At 38.1% G+C, this 24,558-nt stretch overlaps 2 protein-coding genes and 1 long non-coding RNA gene across 5 annotated transcripts; 1 reads left to right on the forward strand and 2 right to left on the reverse strand.

The window, feature by feature from the left end:
• Nucleotides 1–772: 772 nt before the first annotated feature.
• Nucleotides 773–10,571, reverse strand: LOC139222786 (SLAM family member 5). 3 transcript variants are annotated; one of them, XM_070854652.1, is made up of 9 exons: nt 10,492–10,571; nt 9,568–9,870; nt 9,157–9,426; nt 8,882–8,986; nt 8,738–8,753; nt 8,546–8,613; nt 8,379–8,429; nt 8,057–8,101; nt 7,273–7,942 (listed from the first exon to the last, which is right to left on the reverse strand). In XM_070854652.1, the coding sequence occupies exons 1-9, from the start codon at nt 10,568–10,570 to the stop codon at nt 7,935–7,937; spliced, it is 945 nt and encodes a 314-aa protein (XP_070710753.1). In that variant the 5' UTR covers nt 10,571; the 3' UTR covers nt 7,273–7,934. The 3 variants fall into 3 exon arrangements, with proteins under 3 accessions (XP_070710751.1, XP_070710752.1, XP_070710753.1); XM_070854650.1 differs by lacking the exons at nt 7,273–7,942; nt 8,057–8,101; nt 8,379–8,429; ... (2 more) ...; nt 8,882–8,986; nt 9,157–9,426 and adding exons at nt 773–1,234; nt 1,482–1,553; nt 1,670–1,728; ... (1 more) ...; nt 2,574–2,843; nt 2,985–3,287; XM_070854651.1 differs by lacking the exons at nt 7,273–7,942; nt 8,057–8,101; nt 8,379–8,429; ... (4 more) ...; nt 9,568–9,870; nt 10,492–10,571 and adding exons at nt 773–1,234; nt 1,482–1,553; nt 1,670–1,728; ... (2 more) ...; nt 2,985–3,287; nt 4,934–5,045.
• Nucleotides 10,572–12,490: 1,919 nt separating this feature from the next.
• LOC139222492 (uncharacterized) lies at nt 12,491–14,039 on the reverse strand. The gene is made up of 3 exons (XR_011585920.1): nt 14,002–14,039; nt 13,845–13,907; nt 12,491–12,902 (listed from the first exon to the last, which is right to left on the reverse strand). It is a non-coding gene; the product is annotated as an uncharacterized lncRNA (long non-coding RNA).
• Nucleotides 14,040–20,438: 6,399 nt separating this feature from the next.
• On the forward strand, nt 20,439–24,509 carry LOC139223227 (B-cell receptor CD22-like). The gene is made up of 6 exons (XM_070855203.1): nt 20,439–20,672; nt 20,834–21,133; nt 21,256–21,528; nt 22,052–22,294; nt 22,478–22,588; nt 24,502–24,509. The coding sequence occupies exons 1-6, from the start codon at nt 20,453–20,455 to the stop codon at nt 24,507–24,509; spliced, it is 1,155 nt and encodes a 384-aa protein (XP_070711304.1). The 5' UTR covers nt 20,439–20,452.
• Nucleotides 24,510–24,558: the final 49 nt, after the last annotated feature.

Raw genomic sequence — 24,558 nt, forward strand, 5'->3', positions numbered from 1 at the left:
CATCATATACTATATACTATACTATGTATAATACTTTTATTTGGAAGGTGCTGTAGTCCGTATATCTTTTCACTGTTATATAGATGTTGATTTTAAGTGCGCCCTACAACTCTGTGAGCTTTGTTTGATTGTAAATCCAGCCAACAACTATTATTAATTATTACAATTATATTATATTATTCTATTATATTAAATTATAATTTTGGTATAAACTTACTATATTCGTATGTAGCCAGAGAAGCCCTTAGACAGCACTATACAAAGTATGAGGAAGGTAGAAATATTAAGAAACATACCTTTAAAAACAGTTTTGTAAATGAAAGCGAGTGCAGCCTTGAGCAGTAGAGCATCAGGGAAGTCTGAGTGGCATAATTAAAACGTATTATTTCTATTGGGGAGGAAGCTGAGGTTTTATAACACCCCATAAAAAAAATAAAAAAAAATCTTCTATCAACAGCATTGTCCTTCCTGCAGATCACCGCTTAGGTCGGAAATTATTAGATGCTATCAACACATAGCTTCGTAATGCGTGCTGCCGTTTAAAACTAGGCCTGGGCGTAATTTATCATGTAATGTAAAATATAAGATGAGCCGCTAATCTTGTCAAAAAATTTGAATGCTTCCAATGTTGCATTTCATCACTGCATTAACATACAGTAAAAGCACAAAAAAATTAAATAACGAAAATATAAATAGTTAAATGTAGAAAAACACACGGTTACTTAAATAAAACATGTTTGCAAAAAATGATTACAAAATCACACATTTCCGGTAATGACAGTAAATGTAATTTAATATCACCACCTTTGCAGAATGAAACATCTCAGCTGGTTGTAGGAATGCCATCTTGAGTACAGTGCATGCATTACAAAACATATAAATATAGTCTCTGTATGTACAGAATTTAGCATCGTCATTAACAAGGAGTCTTTAGCTTGGGCCCTCCAAATATAATGTTAGTTTTTGTTTTTTAATATAATAATCAGGAGGTGTGAAAGTCTTGCCATGACCAAAAATAGAAAATATACAGAGGCATGATGTTATCGACTTGTACGCTGTCTGAAGCCTTCCCTTCATTATTTATCCTTAAATTTCTTTGGGCTGTGCCATTTCCCAAATTTTTTACTCGAGCTATACATCGTGTAGCCTCTGGCCTCTAGGAGACTTCTTGGTAGGGCGACACCGAGGGCTTCCTCACACGACTCAGCTGGATCTTGTCGTACACAGTCTGGGGCTGGATGAGGGACAGAAAGAGGTGGGGAAAAAATATGCAATATGAGGAAGAAACGTCAGAAGTCTAATTTTGTCCCTCATTGTTAGAGCATCTGGTCTGTAAGCAGCAACGGCTGATTATCCAACAAATCTTACCCGCCAAGCAAAATATAGGTTTAAATAAAAATGTTTAACTTTTTACAGAAGAAATAACACATTAATTCTCTTACAAATAGAACTGAATGAAAGTAGAAATTACATAAACTTACCCCAGGTATGACTGGGCCGACTCTGTTAGCGGTTTCATACACTGAGCGTGGGCTCGTGCAAAATGAATTCCCCTGGAGGTTTAAATGTGCATTTATCGCACAGAGACGAAATGAGAAACGGCAAAATGGGTAAAAAATGCACTGAATTCCTCTTAAAACTGACAAGTAACTTTTGTGGGCACACTTACTGCTTCAGTTGCAACCTCAGAGATGTCGGCGTACACGGTGAGGTCATTTGAGTCACTGCCTGGAGGTAAATTTAAAAATCAGTCATTGCATTGTACACAACTTGAGAGATGATGAAAAACTATTTACATTCTAAAGGTAAAAAGGGACACGCTGTAATGTAAAGTTTCTTACCCGCTTGATTTTGTTTGTGGTGACAAACGCTTATAGCTATTCCAACTAAAATGGCAATCATCAAGCAACTTCCTCCCGCCACACTCAGGATGAAGATAAAGTCTACGCTGCCTGCAAATGATGGTATTATCCCAGTTATTACTGTGACTGAATAACATTTGTGCAAGGTCATATACTTAAGAGCATATAAAGCAGGAGTAATGGCGAAAAAACAAATCATTGGTGAAATACAAAAAGTTTTCACTTGCAGTATTTGATGAGAAAACGGCAACGTCAAGTCAAACTACTAATCGTCATCATCATCATCATCATCATCATCACTATGATCCATGTTCTCCTCATCCAACATGGCCAGCTGTGATCTCATTTACCAGCTTGACAAGAGCCACTAATTACTACAATCTACAACTGCATTTACTTTCAAATATTATCTTACCCATAAAGAACAATTAAAATATCTGTCGTTGTAGGAAAGTAAAGGCATCATCATCTAAAATGATGACTTGTCAGAACTACTGTACAATGGAGATATATCAAATATGATTCATGATGTAATTTGAAAGGAGGCATATGGAATTAGCACTAACATCAGCCGTACTACACAAAATATAATCAGATATTTCAAATTAATGCATTCTTAACATTCCTGTTTCCAACATTTCATAAAAACATTCTTTAAAACACCCACAAAAATCCTAAACAAATAAACTATAATCACTTCTCTGCACACACTTTCATGTGTAGTGTTGCTGCACTTCACTGTTTCAGAGGCCGACTGATTGCTGACAAAATTGTGAATTGTGCAGGTGAATCTGGTCTCTTCGTCCTGTCCCCCGATGATGTGTCGCAGCCTGGAGCCACTTATGGTTTGGTTCCCCACAGTCCAGCTGTAGGTGACGCTGCTGTCAGAGGTTGCACTGCAATCCAGGAAAACCATACAGGACTTAGTCGAGGCGTTCCAGGTGGAATTGGAAGTCAGGACAGGCTGTTTGGTTATGGGCTCTAATGAGGCAGTGGGCACAGAGAGCAAAGACAGACGGCGGACACATGATTGATTTGGGAATAAATCATAGAATTTCTATTCCATTAAATAAGCAAAGGGGACTTTTCAACATTTACTCGACAGAAACAGAGGAATCTTACCATGAACGTGCAGAGTGATGGTGACTGTTCCCCTCTGTGTCTCATTCACCTCTGAGAGAAAACTGAAATCACCAGAATCTTGGAGAGTCAGTCTTCTCACTGTTAAACTGAAGTTTGTGGTGTTTAGGAATAATCTGTCCTTGAACTGATTTTTTTCTAAAACAACTGAATCTTTTGTGATTATTAACTCTCTATATTTCCATCTTGCCAAGCTGACCCACTCAGTTGGTAAACATGATGAAAGCTCAACGGTGTCTCCAACTTTTTTATGAATGACACGTTGACAACTGGAAGCCTCCACATCTGAAACAAGAAAGCAAACAACAGAGTGAGTATAATTGTTTTGAAATTTCACTGTCAAATTTGTGTCTTAACATCAGGGGAGAGTGTCTTCAATGTTCATAGAATAAGAGCAAAAAAACTGTAACCACAGGCTCTCAGTCTCAGACACAGAGTGTACGAGCTAACATAAAGTAGCACAGAAGCAAAAAATAACATGTTCGATACTAAAGCATGACAGCGTTACATGAATGACAAAACATGGTATAGCATGAGATGACTTATGAGCAGGACAGAACAGGACATGATCAGAAAACAAAATATTTTCCATTAGCTTTTCTTTTTTTTTTTGGCGTCCTGTTTTCTACCAATAATCTCCACTGGTTTCCGTTAACTATGACATTTCTATAACCACAACAATTAATTCTAGTTTCCTGACATGACCATACTTTAGGATCAGAAGATGCTCATATGAGTCGTGTTTTATATCATATAATCTGTTGGGGCTGTATTAACCAAGAATAAAGAAAATTAAATGATAGATCAACTATTAGTGCTAGTTATGTGGTGTCAGGTAGGCCGATTGGACCTGCAGAATAAGACAAAGGCCAGTGTTGTGGCTGTGAATAGCAATTGCTCATTAGCAGCTGAAACTATTGAAACAATAGTCTTTAAAACTGGCCAGGTTGCCACAGCCTCATTTCAAAAGACAAAGAGTTCAGAATAACCACAGACTCTGACCTCAGTGACAAATACTGAAGCTGTCATTATTCCGTGCTGTTCATCACTTTCAGTCTGCGCTGAAAGTCACCTGTTTCTGCTGGTATGTTTCGTGAGAGTCTAATCTTTAGATGAAAGGGTGCAGACAGTCAATTACTAGGTGTTTGCTACTAACTAAATGCTGACACAGCATCAAAAACCTTGACGGTTTGCATGTGATCTGTAAAGAAAGCCTTACATCCTTACACTCCCTCCTCTACTTCTGCAAATGTTATAAAAAAAGGTTCTCAATTGTTGTCCCTGTCTTTGCAGTCACCGTTTATGCTGTTTGACCAACTACGATCTATCAGAATATACAATATAAACATGTACAAATATAACTATACTATACTATAACTATAATCCTCTTAGACAAAAAAATACTGAGAGGAGGGAACAGAAACAGAAACGCTGACCCATCCCTTAGTTGTGTTTTTATAATTTGCGTCCAAGCAGATGCAGCAGGAAATTTGCTGACAGCGTGCGAAAAATATGCGATATATATCCACAAATATAGACCACAAGATATTATATTTTGCATATTTATAGAACTAAGAACACTCAAAGAAGTGCAGAGCTTAAATTTTGAACAAACATTGAACACATTGTGCATATTCTGACTTTTATAAAGGGAGAACATTGAAGAGTTGGTGCCTTGAATTTATTTCTTCAAGTTGCATGTACCAGTAATTACAACATCGCCGTGCATTTGCACAAACCCATTACACAAAGGCTGCAGACATTTTCCCTGGAATACACGTCATTTCCAGAAATGACATGCGCACATCCAGTAAATTCAGCTATTTTGACCGACATGCTCTCTTCTGAGCACGGAGTGCATCAGGTAAAAAAATAGTGCTCACAACAGTAAAAAAATAAACCCATAAAGTTATGATCAGAGTTGTACCTACCATGGGGGCAGACCCCAAGAAGCAGCACAGCACTGCATGTAAAGAAGCAGCTCAAGCAACGAAGGCGACCACCACCCATCATTGCGGGTAAAGGAACAGCGTCTGTTTCCTCTTCTTGTCTATGACACAGTGCTGTGACAAGTTAGCACGAATAAAAAAAGAGGTTGGATGGCAGATAGTGGGGGAGGTTCCTTTTGAGAAAGAAGTAGAGGAAGAGGCCATGAGCCAGTTCGAACATGAGAGATAAAAAAGTAGCACAACAGAAAGAAAATATTAAAGTTGACAGTTTCATAAATATGATTAGTCAGATCTTTAGCTGTCACAGCCAGCTGTTGTGCATTAGACTTCACCATTTTATCATCACACTATGTGTTTCTATTAGGTGACAATACTATGAGGGGACAAAAACTGAATGCTCAGTATTGTCTCACTTGACTATTTGTTGTAAACTTGGGTATCACTGATCCCGACATCACATCACCTGAGGCTTGCAAACTAAATATGCATCTACAGACTACTGCAAGCAGCCATATCTGCGCTGGGTGAGTCCACATCTTTAAAACCTTTGAGCATGAGGAAATAAGCGACATCCTGTCATCAGATATTCTTAGGTGAGGAGATGCGTAGTGATTATTATTTCACACTGGCCAAGAGTAAATATCATTAAAGGTTAATCTCACCCACACAACTAACAGAGAACGTAGAACATGCTCAGTGGTACAGTTAAAAAAGATGTGTTTTTTGGAGCAAGTGTAGTGGACAGAGAACTGGAGTAGTGAAAAGAAAACCCGGGGAGGTTCAGCACCAACTGGGCTTGAGCATCCTGGATTACCGTTTTTGCCGTACCTGCATAATATTTCCTGAAAATAAAAATCTTAATTGTTGTCTGCTGTTTATTCGGCTGCGTCTTTGCGCTTGATAGCATCCAAAACTGCATACATCCTATTTATGACTTATGGTTTGTGTGCAGCCTTGAGAACATGTGAACATAAAAGGAAGTAAAGTACTGAGCATCAAGATTACGGCCCTGTCTGTGGCTCATTACCGCTAAATGGTGGTATGCATTTTTTGAGCTGATAACGAAATGCTCTGCGATGTTGTTATTAAAATGTCTTACTCTATAAAAAATTTGCATTTCGTGGCATAAAAATGGCTCATCGCGCCATCTACTCTTTTGAAATAGCCCAGAAACGTCCAAGGCTAATGTTGACATAGAGGACGTATCTTTGTCATGAAGTTTACGTAAAGAAGGAACGTTAGCGCCCTCTAACCGATAAGATGTCGCAGAGCAACAACTCCCCACCCCATTACCCCTGAGGAACCACATTATACCAAATTATAACAAAGATGGTTATGCATAGTTTAAAACTTTCAACTCAGCTTATACAGCTTACGTGACAGTTCTCACAGTTGAGGGTCGGTGGTATAGTGTCTCAGCAGCAGGCAGTAGAAGATTGTGGTTTCACTAAACTGAAAGGGGAGAGATATTACTTGTAGCCACCGTCTATACAAAGCCAGCAGCAAACTGCACCTCGCTGAGTGGTGTTTCTGCAGAGGTGGTCTGCGCACTGGCTGCAATCTAAGTTGACTTCCTTTGCACTTTAAAGCGATGGCCTTTTCACAGTTGAACCTCGCTGTGAAACCCACAATGCTTAACACAAGCAGAAATGATGCTGCCCTCCTATAGCAGTGGCCAAATAAAGTGCGTTTCATGCTTTCCACTACGCTTAAATCACTTCTCTATTAATCCACACCTTGTGTCTGTTCAAACTCTTTGACAGGTTTTAAATGATTCATGCTAAACTTTTATCCCCTCAGCAGTTCTAGGGCAGAAATATATGACATGAACAGAGCAGAGCATTATACATAGAGGGAGGTCTCCTTGTTTGCAGGTGGGAAATATTAAGTAAGTAACTCCCATTCTTCTACTTCGTCACAATATTCTCAAATTCAAACATCCTTTTATCCCATTTAACTTCCATTCATTTCCAACCTGTCCCCGTAGACGTACAGGAGCATCACCTGATCAGCTGACCAGCCGCTGCAGTGCATGCTGAACATGTTAGCTTTCTTTTGAAGGGAGAAGTGAAACCATGACAGTAAAGTGTCGCTGGTCAGTGAGTTGTTAAGGAAACACAACCAAGATACAGCAACACACCCTGACCGTTCACTTCCTTTAAAAGAAAAACTCTGCAACTCACACCAGATGAATTCAAAAGTGTATATTAATTTATTTCACAATAATATTTCTACCAAGTCAGGGCTGTTCTTTCATTTTTTATATAAAACAAGGTTATTGACTTAAAAATGAATCTGACAATTGTCATGAATATTGAGAATTACATAAAAGATAACTTAAGTACAGTCATATACAGCATACATTTATAGTATTTATGAATTCAACAGTAAAGTACTTTGCTCGAATGGAGGAAAAACAATTTTGAATTAAACATCTTAAATTGATGAAAATAACCTACAAAGCACTTTTATCTGATGATGTGACACAGACACATGAAATACATTCGTGCACTCACCGATGCATCTGCAATGATATCCGCCCACATGCTGAGAGGGAAGCCACATGGCAGCACCAAGGGGCTAAAAATATCAACCTGCATGCATGAGTATTGTTTTTGGTATTTCTTATTTACAAAGTACTTCTTAACACTATGAAAATCAAACTTTCTAATTAAAAGATTAAAAAAGTCCACTTCTTCCTCCACGATATGGAGCCAACTGTTGATGCTGCTGAGTTGAAAGGACAGATGAATACGCACACATGTGCGTTCTTCAACAGCAGCTCATCACAGCTGAAAAAATAGTTGCTGTCCTTTAATTGGCTTTGTAACTAAACTCTGAATAAGACGCTGACTTTGTGCTCATACGTGCTTTTGGCATGTAGCATAAAAAATCTTAAAACATTAACCTGGGTGCTGAAATAAACGGTGTCTCAGCATGAATATCAAGTTTCATGTTGTCATCTTTTGTTTTGAATTTCTCTTTATGGACCTGGAACCAAAAACCAAAAACAACAGGAAAAAAAACAGACTAAGATGTATAGACTGAGGTAGATGTATTAAAAATAGAGATATTATTGAGGGGTAGAGAGAAAGTACACTGTACCAATTGTAGCTTCTTCACAGCCTCTCATTGATTCATAGACATCACCTACAGGATAGTGATAATCAAAGGCAAAGTCACATTAAACACTTATCACATGTCTGTGATACCATCAAAACAACAACAGCAACATTAACCCTAAAAGGTTATCAAGGCTCGTTCATGATTTCACTTCAAATGAACAAATATTGGGTTTATCTTCCCGTTACATAGATGTGTTGTTATGATGATGTTTTAAAAGGCTGTGCACTCCCTCATTATACCCCATTTTCAACTTTCTTTTAGGTTCTATGTAAATATGGGAACACATTAGCTTATACTGCACCTGTTCCGACATCTTCAGAGCCTCTAACTGTTTCATAGACACAACCATCACCTACAGGTCAGAGATGATACAGTTCACTATTACCTGTCTTGCCAATTTAAAAAAAAAAAAAAAAACAGATGTCAAGAATTAATCTTAAATAGTTAAAGACGGATTGAAGAACTGACCGTGGAGAAGAGAGGAGTACACTTGCTCTTGAGTGTTGTAGTGGTTGACTGTTTGAGACTGAGTGAGCCTGAAACATGTAGTTGAGATGTATATTATCAGGGATTTCTAATAACTAGGAAAAGTTAAAAAAAACAAGGACATTAACAGTAAATTGCTGCTGTTAATTATAGATGAGGGAAGAATGTGCAAACCTGTTATGACATAAATCTGCAAAAAAAAAGAAAAATAAATGTTTACTTTTTTAAAATCTTTTTGTTTTCTTAAACCAGTGAGTAAACCATTTTGTGACTTTTCAGTGATCTTGCTTATCCAATATCAGCAAGAGGAGGTCTCACCCTTTGACTTTGTGTAGAAAATCACCAAGAAGAGCAGTAGGAATATGAATAAAATTCCAGTGACCAGCCATATAGTCAGTGGTGCAATAGATGAGAAGCTGAACCCTGGAATAATAAACAAGTAAATCAATAACATTCAGTACTACTTTCCGTAAAGGGAATGTATAAAATACTTAAATAGGTACTTGTGTTATAATGCACTACCAACCAAGCACATGCAAAACATTTAAAGTGCTAAACCTGATCTTAAACTATAATCACTTCTCTGCACACACTTTCATGTGTAGTGTTGCTGCACTTCACTGTTTCAGAGGCCGACTGCTTGCTGACAAAATTGTGAATTGTGCAGGTGAATCTGGTCTCTTCGTCCTGTCCCCCGATGATGTATTGCAGCCTGGAGCCACTTATGGTTTGGTTCCCCACAGTCCAGCTGTAGGTGACGCTGCTGTCAGAGGTTGCACTGCAATCCAGGAAAACCATACAGGACTTAGTCGAGGCGTTCCAGGTGGAATTGGAAGTCAGGACAGGCTGTTTGGTTATGGGCTCTAATGAGGCAGTGGGCACAGAGAGCAAAGACAGACAGTGGACACATGATTGATTTGGGAATAAATCATAGAATTTCTATTCCATTAAATAAGCAAAGGGGACTTTTCAACATTTACTCGACAGAAACAGAGGAATCTTACCATGAACGTGCAGAGTGATGGTGACTGTTTCCCTCTGTGTGTCATTCACCTCTGAGACAAACCTGAAATCACCAGAATCTTGGAGAGTCAGTCTTCTCACTGTTAAACTGAAGTTTGTGGGGTTTAGGAATAATCTGTCCTTGAACTGATTTTTTTCTAAAACAACTGAATCTTTTGTGATTATTAACTCTCTATATCTCCATTTGGCCACTGTGATCCACTCAGTTGGTAAACATGATGAAAGCTCAACGGTGTCTCCAACTTTTTTATGAATGACACGTTGACAACTGGAAGCCTCCACATCTGAAACAAGAAAGCAAACAACAGAGTGAGTATAATCTTTTCGTCATTGTTAGACTGATCATGATATCATGGCTGCTGGTTTGAAGATTGAAGAGAAACTGAAACTTTCAACTGGGGAATGAAATAACACTCCTCCGTCACTTGTTAATCGTCTCTTAAACGTAGGGTGACTGATAAGATTATGTTCCTGTTAATCATTTTGGAACCCTGAAATTGGGAAATGTATTGAGAAACAACTCAGTTTGTGATTTTAACATTAAGGTTTGTTGAGAAAAAGCTGCATTTTTCAGCTGTGCTGTTAATAACATGTATGCAATTAGACAAAGTAAGACAAATTAAACACAGAGGCAGTGCTTTGCTTATGGCAAAGAAATTCAAATAGAACAACAGTTGAATTATTACAGTTATTAATCAAAATTATATTTGTATTGATGAAAATACAGTAAAAAGGACATTTTGATTTCATTTAGCTTAACAGCTCCAGATAATATGCAAGCATCCAGGAAACAATGTGAGCTTGACCTGCATACTACAACTGTGCAATTTTAAGCTCATCTTAGCAAACAAATGCCTCGCACACCAGTAAAACTGTACAGCCTCAGTGATCAGACATATACATACCATGGGGGAAAGCCCAAAGCATCAGAACAGTAATGCATGTAAGCAAGCAGATCAAGTAGCGGAAGCGTCCGGCAACCATCGCTGAGAGAAACAATGTTAGTTTCCTCTTCTGGTCTAGCATCTAACTGAGAGAAATGTAAGCAGAACATGGTGTCTGGCCACGCCTGGTAAAAAAGTAGAAATTAGAGCTGAGGAAGAGATCATTATATAGATCTTTTGGAGAATTACAGCCAGCTGTTTTAGACAAAATACCACAAATAGTCACAAATACCAAACCAGATGAACTCAAAAGTGTGTATTTTTTGACAGTGTCTATAAAGTGAGAGCTATTAGTAATACTGAAATCCCACTGGTTATTTGCTAAAATGAACAAAAGAAAAGTTAATTTCCTTTCCATGTTCAAAGGAACATATTATGCTGAATGCATATATTAATGTCCATGTTTTATGTTGTTTTGTTGTTTTATGCAGCCGATAGCGGAAAGGGGGGACTTAAAGAGACAGGGGCTAAAATGGAGTATTCAAAGAAGGCGGAAAAGAGCAACAGAATGAGAAAAATGTAGCATGTGCATGTAACATAACAAAACATTATGCACTTCATCCTGTGGGCCTCCGTTGGCTACAGCGATTCTGAATGCCGCAAGGTTGCTTTGCTGCCTGAAATTTTTTCAGGGCGAAGTAAAAAGTGAGAAAATATAGCCAATAAAGGAACACTCTCCAAATACAGAAATACTCTCTAAGTACAGGAAACACAACCACATAGTTGCAAATAACACAGAAACAAACAGGGGACACTAAAAAGTGATAAACTCACCCAGACATGGCTGAGACATAACACAATCTGAAACATCATGAGGCACTGTGAGAGACATCATAATATGCAGAATGGTATGAAAATGTCTTTTTAACTGAAATATACTATAGGAAGTTTCTCAATGAATAAAACAGTTGCTGAAATATCAAAATTGGTCGTTTTGCTTGTTTGGAACTTGGACACACTCCCTGTACCAAATACTGAGTGGGTCAGGGTCAGTATCAGGCTGCATTTGTCACTTTAACTAAATATTATGTAGTCAATGCAGATACAAAACAAGCACAACATTAGATACAATATACAGATCGTAGCTGTTGTTTGAAGTGAGAATGAATTCCTTTGCGTGCTGACATGTTATTTGTTTAATAATTGCATTGTTTTATAGGGTCACTTCTTTGACTTTCAAGCTAAATCCTTCCCCTAAATCTTTTTTTTTTTCAAATGTCATGTTTCCTTTTATCAGTACTCGTTCTTCACAAAGAATTTCTCTGACCAAGACGTAATTAAAAGCATTGAAAGGATACAGTATGTTCTATTTGCACAGAGACCAGCTGCAGCACTCATGAAGGAACTGAGGTTATTGTTGTTCATTGTGAAAGTAGATTGTGACACATGGCGGCAGTGCAGCCTTGGACAAAAGCATATACTGAAAGTAGAAAGAGCACTAAGGAGGCGGCAAACACATAAGAGGCACAGATTAATGGATAGCAGAGCAATCACTACCAACTACACATAGTGAAAATATGCTGCACGTGTAATAAAATCCGCTGTTCTCGAGTCAAACCGTTGCTGCTGTTCCAAATCTGTTCAACCGTCAAAGAATTCATCTTCATCTGAGTAAAGAGGCTGAGCAAACATGCTATCAGTAGCTTGTTAGCAGGGGTCATGATCTGCTCCATTAATTCATTACTTATGAAAATGCAAAGATCACCTCTGGATTTTTTGTCTCTGAAATTGAGAAGCTCACTAAAAAGGGTGAACTAGTCAACAACAACAGAGAACATACTTGTGTCAATTCACTTATTGCAGATTAATAACCAGTAATAGGAAAAATAGAGATGCAATAAAAAAAAAAAAGATACAATATACTCTAAGAAATGATTTTGTTTTTCACTTCAGTTTAATTCAGTCACAACAAAATATACGACATTGTTACATTTCATTATCACTATACTGAATCCCGTGATTGTAATTTAGGAAGTGCGTGGCAACAGGCCCAAAATGAGGAGCAATGAGCAATAATGAGGTCACTTATTTTCAGTAAAGATATAAATAAGCTAGCTCTTATTTTCACATACAGGCTCACCCTAGCTAACCTGCTTTCTCTCACAGGAATACTAACATAATGGCAAAACATATACATCCATAAATGAAAAAAAGCAAAACACCTAAGCAGTTTGAGACCAAGACAGAATTATATCCACGTTGTATTATCTGCTTTGATTTACGATGACACTGAGCCAAAAAGTACGAGTCTGACAGCAAAGCCATGCAATCCAGTTGTGTTGTTGCTGCCAAGACTGCTTAAACATGACATGTTTTAATGTTGTCATCTGTGCCTCTCTTGTTTTGTTGATGATGCACTTCTCTTTATGGACCTTGAACAAAATCACAGCATGAAGATGAGTAGGCTTTATCATACATCAGTATTTCATATAATGTACTACACACCTATGTTTTATAGTTACAACAGAACACAAAAAGGCAAGATCGGATGCTGTCTGATCATAAAAATTCCTGAAACAAGCTATCGTGGGTATTTGGCAGCACAAATATAGACAATGCAGGCAGTTTAGTAAGGCCCATGTGATGGGGGAGCATGGAGAAAATGGGCCCTCCAGTGATGTACTGGGTAAATTATAGGTTTCTGTAAGATCTTCAGAGTGCGACCTTGGACTTATTTATGGACTTATGTTTGAAGAAGTGTTCATGTCAAAGTTATTAATGTGCCATTTGTTATACATGTCCTCGAAACACGAACACATGTCCATTCTATGAATCTGACAACAACATGCAATTTGTCACACTGACTGCAGAAACTGTTTATGGATGTAAAAAAAATAAAAAATTAACATTAGCTCTAGTCACTTATACATACTACTACTTATACTACTTATAGTAGCATGTAGGCTAGTTATCTAGCAACTCGCCTAGCTACTGTGTTTGTTTGTTTTTAAACCTACATACCTTCCCCATAACAGCTAATGGAATGTGGGTGTGCTTCATAACTAGTAGCTTGCATGCACTACGGTCCATCGTATCTACATTACACCACTGGTTATTCTATTTATTGCCAACTAGAGCTACAGAAGCAATGAGCCAACACATTGCTAGTCAGCATGAGTGAGCACAACTCCACTTCTGAGTTCCTCTTTCCACATCCTTTTCAAGAAGTTTACAACATACTGTATATCTCAGTTTCACAATCTCTATAACTAGATGCATATGCAAAAAACATGCTCTTTTTTATATTTAAATGAATAGTATGAAAATATTTGAATCAGTTTAATATGTAGGGTTATAAATTCATGTTTTTGTACCTGTGGCCGATGATAGGTTCACGTAGTCGTGGTCAGAGCTCTCGACTGGATCATCATGTTCACCTGTTTAAATGATCAATATATATATATATAAAACAAGAGTTTCATATCAGAAAAGTATTTTGTTTTTATGTCATGTTACAATTTTTGTCAAGACCTTTAAGCTGAATCGAGGGAAATGTAACATCACTGTAGACGTTTGCTGTCCCACCTGAAATAAGTATTTTTACTAGCTTAATTTTGACAATTACAATCACATAAACTTTGGTGATTCTATCATTTTGGATGGCTGTATGTTACGAAGAGCTTATACTGTACCGTCTCCAGTGTTTTCAGAGCCTCCGATTGAATCATACATGGAAACATCACCTACAGGCCGGTGAAAAATCAAGCCAAAGTCAAGTTTGTCACATGATATCAATTTAAACTTTGAAAGTCTTCATGCATCATTTTAAGATGATTTAATTCAACAGTGTTTAACCCACAGCAGAGGGGATGCTTAAAGTTCTATAAGTCTTGGAGAACTGGATGTTAAAAGCATGAAAGTCCATGCTCGCCTCTGATCTGAAGAAGTGCTCATACAGCAAACTAAAGAATCAACAAGAGCAAGTCTTACAGTTTGTAGCACTGTTGAATTCTCTGTTATAAACCAGCAGTGGTTGAAATGGTCGTGAACAAATTATATGCAAGTCTGACCTCGGATAAGAGAACAATATATGTGGTGTTGAGCAGTTGGTTGTTGGTCTGCAGGAGAGCTCTGATTGGTGCTCGGAGACGGGGTTGGCCTTAAATACACAGTGAATATAGTAAATGTAAAAAGAAACTGGGAATGTGCTGCTGTTTTATTCAAGATAAGAGAAAAGAGAGTCGCACCAACCCGTCAAAGCATGGATCTGTAAAAAAGACAGCTATCATAAGATGGTGTTGTAAAGAAAATTGTTCTTCAGTCATGTCACCTTCTGTAATTCTAATAGACGAGTAAGCATTGAATTGACATTGTCTTACCCTTTGCTTTTTTGTAGTGACGCAGCAGGAGCAGGAGAATAGTAATCACTACAATTCCACCAAGGAGCCCGATAAAAACCAGTAAAAGAGGCGAAGGTGCTGAAGCTGCAGGAGGAACATTATAGAGAGCTGGAGTCAGGACGGCACGTCTGGATGTGCTTCTGTAACTCGAGTGTATTCCTGGATGTTGTGGCTTAGTCCTACACTTTAGCCGCTACTGCTGCTAACATAACCATCTTATGTCCAGTGCTTTATATCGGAATGCATTTATTCTTATGAATGACTACACTTTGTAATGTGCATAACGGAAACATCAATTACTCTTTGGAGGTTGGAAAGTGGGAGTTATTGTCGTCTAGTTCACAGGCTTTGCAATGTCCAATGGCCAACAGTAGCTTGTGTACTGCTCGCTAATAAAGTGTCGGCAAAACCAAGTAACATTTTGATCTCATCTTACTTTTTACACTATAACATGCTCGTACATCTTAGCATTGTTTTGGGGAATTATTGTCACAGTAGAGGTTGAGGTTGAAAAGGAACAATGGGAAAATCAAAGGGGGGACACAGAGGTTTTTCTGCTGGAACCTGGAGATGTGATTAAATAGCTGTTGTCTTAATAGTGACCCTGGCTGTGTTACAGTTGGATGTAAATGTGTCCTCTGCTGCACTGATGGATGCACAGATGAATGACAAGATGACATTTTCACCATAAATGAAAGATGGGTAAACTTACGAAATACTGTCAACGTGATGGGCTCGCTCCACTCAGTCGAAGAATGCAAGTCTTCCCTGTGACTACCTTTGCACCAGTACTTTCCATTATTGGAAACCAGAGCATTTCCGATCTTGTAGTCATTGCGGCTCAATGGTATGTTTGAGGTGGGTGTTATCCATTCATACACCCACTCAGTGCCTCCACCTCCATGGATTTCACATCTGAGAGTGATAGTTTCACCACTGAATATCTGAGTCCAGTTGGGCTGCAGAGTCGCAACAGCCCTGTTGGAAACTGGTCACAACGAAAAATACCCAGTTAGGAGAGAAATATAGATCGAACATAATTTTCTGTTTGGGCACAAGTAGTGCTTGATCATAAGGGCAATCATAAATGCACTTCACTTTATTCGGAGACAAATGACTATACTCACCAATTTTATAAATGGTGACGCTATTGCTGTCCTCTGAGAAAAACATTGAGTCTTTTCTCTCTCCTCTGCACCAATAGACGCCACCTTTCATAACACTGGTAGTACCATTCAGGTCACCTGTGCCATTTCTCATGAATATTTCTTCAGAAGAATCTGTAGTTTGTATGAACCACCGGTATTTCCAGCCAGAGGTGTCATCAGCATCCACAGAACAGGTCAGCGTCACATTGCTTCCTTCTGGTGCGGCCTTTTTATCAGCTCTCAGGGTGGCATTAACTTTTTGTGCTGCTGAATTTTAAAGTGAAATATGTTTTTCACAAATGTACATCTCGTTTTAAAACAGCTATTTAAGCCAATCTAGCTGTTTCATCTACATGTTTGCGTGTCTGCAATATTAAACTTTAAAGTTGTGTTTTACGGCCCAAGTAAAGTTTCAGATCTGTTGCACCTCAAATTTGAGGTGTCTAAAACAGCTCCCATGGAACAGGATAGGATCAAACACATCCAGTTCTCTTTTAAATCATAAGTTTGCAGACAGAAGGAAATGATAAAGAGTGACAGTAGTTGGAGAGATCTTTAGTGAATAAGTAAAAAAAGAGAAATAGAGATTGTGTAATCACCTTCAACTTGTCCATACTTCATGAGTGGATTCACCACTAAAAACAAGATTTATATTTCATCAGGCACATAGTTTCTAAACACGTCAATATAAATAATACAATTTCAATTCAACATGTGGTACTTTAACTGTTTAACTATAACGAATGTGTTTGGGTATTGTACTGTATTGTACAACTTTTGTTTAAAAATGTAATGTCAAATAAGATACAAGCAAAGACATTTGCAATGCAGGTAACACCAATCCAACAAACACAGGCTAAATGTCAACTAACAACTAAACCAAAAAAGCTTGACAACCTGCTGATGATTTCTCCTCGCTAAAACGTTTTCCTTAATCTATACCAATTAAACAAAGACCATCTCTGGGGTACTCACAGAATAACCCCAGCGCACAGAGCAAAGTGTGTCCCATCTTCACATCCAGCATCGCCACTTGGTCACTCTGCCTCTGAGAAACCTTTTCAGTTAAGCCTGAATGCGAGACTTCACCAAGACAGCAGACAAAAAGGATAAGTTGGATTTCGTGCCAGTTTCGGCTCAGGCTTCCTTCCCCTTTCATATAGCAAGTTTGAATCAAAATGTGGACATTTTTAATGCTTAATGGTGTATTTGCTAAAAATGCATTTAATACTTTGATCATTTTGGTTTTAAATTTTTTTTTATCCCTTTTCCATAAATACTAATTCCTAATACACTCCATGATTATGTGTGTGTAAAAGTGTCCAAAACTACCAGGACTTGTTATGAGTGGAGAACTCAAAGACAGCAGGCAGTAAAGGGAAAAAGTCTTTACTTGCACAGGTCAGTACACACGTAGGCAGCCAAACAATCCAGTGAGGTTTAGGCAGAGACAAAGTCAGGACATGAGCAGTGATCACACAAACCTGGGACACCATACACAAGGAGAGAACGCTGGAAGGCTCGTCACAAAGGAACGAAACCAAACTGGCACAGAAGGAAGGGAAGATACACATGGGCAGGCAGGAGGAAGTGAGGACTGAAATGAGAGGCATGGTGAGTTAAGAAAATAAAACAGGAAATGAATTCATGAAAAAGACAACATGGACTGGGAAACACAGTGGGACGTGACAGGAATGCCTTTTGTACTTGTTTTTTGTTTAACTTTATATTAGAATATTTCTCCCTACAGACTGCATACACAAATGAACACATGATATATGATGTGATGATTCATTTCCATCATGTCTTGTTTCATGGATGTTCAATGAAATTTCTGATTGTTCATGCTATTTTATTATTTAGGAACAAACCTGAACCAATATATCTTTGCAGTGGGCAGGAAGTGTAAATAAAAAAGTGATTGTAGTGGTCAAAGCCACTGTTGTGGTCTGAGCTTTGTGTAAAAGGGAAGGAAGGACAGACAAGTTATTCACAGACGGAGAAACAGAGAAAAATTCTGCTGTCATATTTATATGAACTTATTTCTTCTCTCTTTCAGTTGCATTATCATCGATGCAAAGAACTAGAACTACATATTATGATGATTGCACAATACGTCCACTCATTCATTGATGATTCACGAAGCTGTGCTTCAGGAGCAATTTGCAGTTCAGTTTCTTGCCCAAGGACACACTAACACGTGGACTGAAGGACCCGGAGATCGAACTGGCGTTTGGTTTTTGGACAACCTGCTCTACCTCTTAGCCACAGTAGCCCAACAGCCCCACAGCTGCTATTGTGTCCAACGGCGGAAAATACATGTGTAAGTGCAAACAGAAATTGGAAAAGAGGTATGTGTTAGTGATTTGGTTTGGTGTAATATGCAGGATTAGTGCTCAGACCTAGTTTCTTCAGTTTATTTTCCATTACTATGTATGAACAGCTACCAACCAGGTTGTTGTGTCCCTGCAACCCAACTGGCCTCTGATATTCAGTGATGAGACAGTCACTGTTATATCTGAGATCTTTGGAGATGGAGACAACGAGTGGGAGTCTGAATGAAGTAAATCAACTCAAACACAGTTCAGTGAATACAGGATTAATACAAGCCTGCATGAAATGTGCCAGGCTTTGAAGCCAATTTTACATGGTGGCCAAACCATGTAATTACAACAATGACATCTGGCAAGTGACTTTCATTTTGTTTGGAGTCACCCCTGTGAAATTACTTGTTTTACCAGTGTGTTTTTTTAGTTAAAAGATTTGATTTAAATCTTAAGCATGTTTTTAAGCGGGTTTTGGTTCTTTTGTTTTTGGTCTATGTATGAAATCTAATTTTGACAATAATTCTTTTTCAAAAATAGTGTACAGCTCCTATATGGATTTTCCTGCAGAGTGTTTCTTCAGTTAGTTCTTCTGAAGGGATGAAACATGGTCTTATTCTGTATGTATTCTGTCTATATTGGAGGCACCTTGTCATATTAACCAAGAGTTTTTAATGTTCCCTTTATTATTAATTTACAGTGAAGGTGAATATATAAACAGGAAATGGGAGAATGGAGTTTGACTTGCAACAAAGGTCCTCAGTCAGAATTAAACTGGGAACATTGTGAAGTATTCCTCTTCAGCACAAGGCATTAAGTTTGTGAGACACTGTTAAAATATAACTGGTATTTTTAAACCTGGGCCTTAATTTTACATATTTCGGGGTCAAAATGACTACTAGTTTAGAAGAAAAAGGTTTTGGAATTGGTCCAGTAAATTGCCTCAGAAGGCAGAAGTATGATGGTGTCATGCATACAATGGAAATCCTGCGTCACCTGCTTGCTGAGAAACATTCGCCTCATTATGTTGATTTTCTTAATTTCCACAAGTGCTAAATCGTCACTGCAGATGTTATTGCTCTTTTGATTGATAAAAAGGCAAACACATTTGTATTTCAGGACTATCAAATACAAATCTACACTCAGGGGCAAATAGCTAACCGATCCAGTCACACAACATATAGAATCACTTCCCCCTCAAATCAGTGTGGGTGTGGTGGCTGAATACATACATGCATAACACAAATGAACACTTGATAAAATGCTAAGGTATGCATGGCTGATATGATTAAATTCAGTAATCTAATGTTTCATGGCTGCACAATAATTATTGTTTATGCTATTTCTTAATTAGGGTTCGTTTAAGGAACAGGAACAACAGTTTGCACAAGAGAGGAGCCACTGTGTCTTTGCAGTGGGCAGGAAGTCTAAACATGCAGTGAAAGGACAGTCAGGCTACACTCTGCTCTCATATCTATATAAATGTAAAGTGTCTTTCCCTTCTTTCTGCTGCATTATTATTGATCCAAAGTAGAGACTTTTCTTGGAGGAGGAGCAGTAGAGGAACGCAGTCATGGATGTGAGGATGGGGCACCCTTTGCTCTGGGTGCTGGGGTTACTCCGTAAGTAAAACATCAATGCCTTTCCAATTTTATTTCAGAGGCAGACTCGTGTCTATGGTATAATGTGCATAGCTTTTAAATTGAATGTGTGTTATTTATTTCAAATAATTTTATATGTTAATGTCTTTTTGTGTTTTTTAACCTATCCCCTTACCAATTTACAGAATATCATCAGAGAAATGTTAATGTTTTTGATGACGAAACTCTAGCTAGTTTGACCTATTGTCTGATAAAGTCTTGATCTTTATTTTAGTGCTGAATACACTCTTCGGACATGCTGAAGGTAACTAATTGTCTTTGGTTAACTCAATAATTATTGATTTGAAAAAAAAAAAAAAAAAAAAAAAAGACTAAAGACTTTCTGTTATGATGTAGATTTAATGTTTTGGTAATTTTGAATCCTTTCTGGGAATTCTTGAACATGAACAGTCCCAAACAGGGCTGTTGTGACTCTCCAACCAAGCTGGCCTGTGATATACGGAGGAGAGATGATCACTCTAAGATGTGAGATCAAGGATGGAGGAGACACTCAGTGGGAGTATGAATGGAACACAACCAGCTCAAACAAACTTCCAGAGCAAAGCGAATACAGGATTAGTTATGCGTTTCCATCCCACAGTGGAACGTACAGGTGCAGGGGCAGAACAAACAACACAAAGCACTCTTCAACAGATTGGAGTGAACCCATCACCCTGACAGTATCAGACAGTAAGTCATTCCACACCTCTCTCAAAGGGAAAATTATACAATTCATTAAAAAGATGTTTTAAAAGTAGATCTTCCAGCTTGTATTTATAGATCGTGTACCTGATTTTATTCCACTCACTAGCATAACATGTTTTCATTCTGGGAAAATCCCTTTTCAACAGAACCCCAGCCTGTCCTCACTGTGTCTCCATCATGGCTCAGTCCTGGAGACTCCGTCACTCTCAACTGTGAGGTTGAACATCCATCTGCAGGATGGAGGTTCTACTGGTATAAGGCTGTTCCCAAACAATCAGGTTTCTCCTACAGCTATGTGCTGCTACCTGACAGCCTCAATGGGTCTGAACAGGATTCCTACGTCATCCATGGACAGACACGCACAGCAGGATATGTGTGCACAGCTAAAAGAGGAAAGCGATGGTATTTTGCGCGTTACAGTGAACCTAAGTTTGTCTGGTCTGCAGGTACGTTTGTAGCAGATGTTATGTCATCACGTCGGCTCATCTATTTCCTGTCTGTGACCAACATTCAGTATCTAATAAACCCCAGCCTGTCCTCACTGTGTCTCCATCATGCCGTTTTTCAGATTTTCATTCATCAGCACCTGTCACAGTGAGTCCCAACAGTGTGCAACACTTCACCTATAAATCTGTCTCACTGAACTGTGAGGGAAACTCCTCTGAGTGGAGAATGAGGACATTTTCAAAGGACAGCCAGCAGAAATCATTACCTTGCTCCTACTGGGGTACAGTGACTGGATCCACATGCAACCTGTACAGTTATGGGCAAAGGGCTGCAGTGTACTGGTGTGAGTCTGGATCAGGAGAGTTCAGCAGTGCAGTCAACGTCACTCTACAGAGTATGGGTTCATTCCATTTTCTTTTTTCTTCTATTTTATTGATCCAGGATGTTTGAAGCAGACACACATTTGAGGTTGCTCACGTGCCTCAAACCCTTTGTTCATGTCTGATCAAACAAAAAATGAGTATTTCTATATTCTCACTGGCATGTTTGTGGCAGTAGCTCTCCAGCAGCTGTACTTGTTTCAAATGTACCCATTAGTGATGCTACAGGCAGGCTCCTCATATATCAAACTACAAGTGTTTCCCTGATTTCAGGTTTTAATTAGTGATCTGTACTGACACTTTCATGACATGATCACAGTTTAAGTGTAGTTTGTTGGACTTTGTGTACACTTGCTGTTTATTTGGTGAAAACTTACTCGCACAGTTTGACACATAAGTTGTATGTGCACAAGATGAAACGTCAGATTTTAGGATCAATAATATGTTTGATCTGTTGTCGTCATTGTACATGACGTCCACTCCTTCTGCAGCAGCTGATCTCTGACTGAAACCTCATTTCCTTTGACTGTTTTACAGATGAAGATATCATCCTGGTGAGCCCTGTCCATCCTGTCCCTGAAGGAGGGTCTGTTAGTCTCAGCTGCAAACTGAGAAGAGAAACGTTGGTTTCTAATGTGTTTTTCTATCGAAATGATGAACTAATTCAAAATGATACCAGAGGGGAGCTAAACATCTCTGCAGTGTCGAAGTCAGATGAGGGTTTCTACAGCTGTCAACACTCACAACAAGTGTCAGCACAGAGCTGGATGTCAGTTACAGGTCAGTAGGATTAAAACAACTGCTGCATTTTCTTTTATGTAAACTGTGTTTCTGCTTAACTGAATTTGAAGCAGCATTAGGTTCCAGCTTATTTTACCTTTTGAGCTGAGTGAAATGACTCTTTTTTAAATCACTCTGTACATTTAGTTTAAGAAAGTGTTTAACAGTCATTATTTATTATAGCTGTGTCCAGGCCTGAACGCTCTTCATCTCCTGTACCGCTGATTGTTGGGTTGGTTTTTGGACTTCTTATTCTTCTCCTGCTCCTTTTGTATCGCTACAGACTGTCCAAGGGTGAGGCCTTCTTCTTCTATTTTCACTTATTTTACACTTGAATTATTCAAATACACAGATGTATTCTGATCTCAGCTCGCAGTGTAACAACTTCCAATACAAAATCATGTAACAACTAATGTCTTTTTCACAGATTCATGCTTTACCAGGTATTAGACTCTTCTCTCATTTTGAGCACAACATTGATCCAGTACATCGTTGCTTGTACATGTTGCTTTTTAAATATATTGTATTTTCTACATGTCATAGGCCAGTCCAGTTTGAGAGCCCAAATCTGGGTTCTGCCTTACATCCTGTGGTCAATGAGAATGAGGCTCAACGTGATGAATACTCCACTCTTCTCTATGGTAAGCATGTAACCAATTTTAGATTTTCTATATATTCATATACAAAATTATTCAAACCCCATTTCAAATTAGGTGTATTGGCAAAATGTACAAACTGTCAGCTGTGTTCAATGATCAACTCAAACAAGAACAATTAAAATAGCTCAACACAACTAATATTACAGGTGGTTTCTCACAATTAAACACAGTATGACTGCTGTAGTCTCAAACTGTATATTGTTAGTTATTGTCTTTTCACACCCTTTAAGACATGTTATTTTTAAATATTGTGCTAATCTGTATCGTGCACGAGAATTAATTTAACCTTGGCTTGATTTTCACCACTCTTCAGTTGATGCGAGTCTCTATGAATCAATTAAAGGCTCTGAAGACACTGAAAACGGTACAGTATCAATCTTACATAAAAAAGATTTTAGATATGAGCTTTCATTTGCTTGATAAAGCTATTTTGGCTGCCAGTGTACTTGTTAAGCTTTCTTTAAATTAATCACAATGTATAACTACCAGAGGGCTTCTATTATTAGATGTTTCATGCTTTAAATCATTCAAATACACAGGTGTAAGTCTAGTCTGATGTCTGTATAACAACTTACAATACAAAACCATCTTACAGCAAATGTCTTTTTCACAGATTCAGGCATTACCAGGTTTGTACAACTCTCCTCTCTCATTTTGAATTCAACAGCAATACAGTAAGTGTTGCTTTTTCAATATACTATATTTGCTTCATATTGGAGGTCAGTCCAGAGCACCAGTCTGGGCTCTGCCATAAACCCTGAGGCCAATCACGATGAGGCTCAGTGTAGTGAATACTCCACTCTTCTCCATGGTAAGTATGTAAACACATATACAAACAAATATATATATATACACACACACACACATATACATATATGTGTATATATATACATATACATATATATATATATATATATATATATATATATATATATACACACACACACACATATATACACACATATATATATACATACACACACACACACACACACACACACATATATATATATAGAGAGAGAGTTGTTTGTTTGTTGTGTTTTTACACCCACAATTGGTATCAAGCAATCGGAAATTTTAATCAAAGTAAACTTTGGCTTGGTCCTCTCCACTTTGTAGGTGATACTTGTCTCTACGAATCACTTAAAGGCTCTGAAGACACTGAAAATGGTACAAGTACAGACCTTTTTATTAACACACACTGCGAAAATGACAAATCAATCTTAAATGAAAGTATTTTAGATTTGCTTTGATACAAGCAGTTTTAGCTGCCAGCATCCATACGATTTTTTTATTAATTAACTAACTAATACATATGAGTATGAGGGATTGATATGAAATCCTGTAATTTAAAGACATGTATATTTCAGATGCAGTTGAATACCAGAATCTCACATATTTAACTCAACTTTAAAATACTGGAGAAAATGGTGAGTACTCTGTATATACACAATAAATGTTGGGTTAGGGTTATTTTGGGGCAAAATGAAAAAAGAAAAGCACTGCTTTACTTTTTGCCTTTATGGATTCGTCTGATTATCTTGACAGGGAAGTGACCAGAGGAGAGCGCTGTTGGCTCTGATGTGGAGATCTGCAGGCAGTTGT

The sequence above is a fragment of the Pempheris klunzingeri genome, chromosome 23 (assembly GCF_042242105.1).
Source record: "Pempheris klunzingeri isolate RE-2024b chromosome 23, fPemKlu1.hap1, whole genome shotgun sequence".
NCBI lineage: Eukaryota > Metazoa > Chordata > Actinopteri > Acropomatiformes > Pempheridae > Pempheris > Pempheris klunzingeri.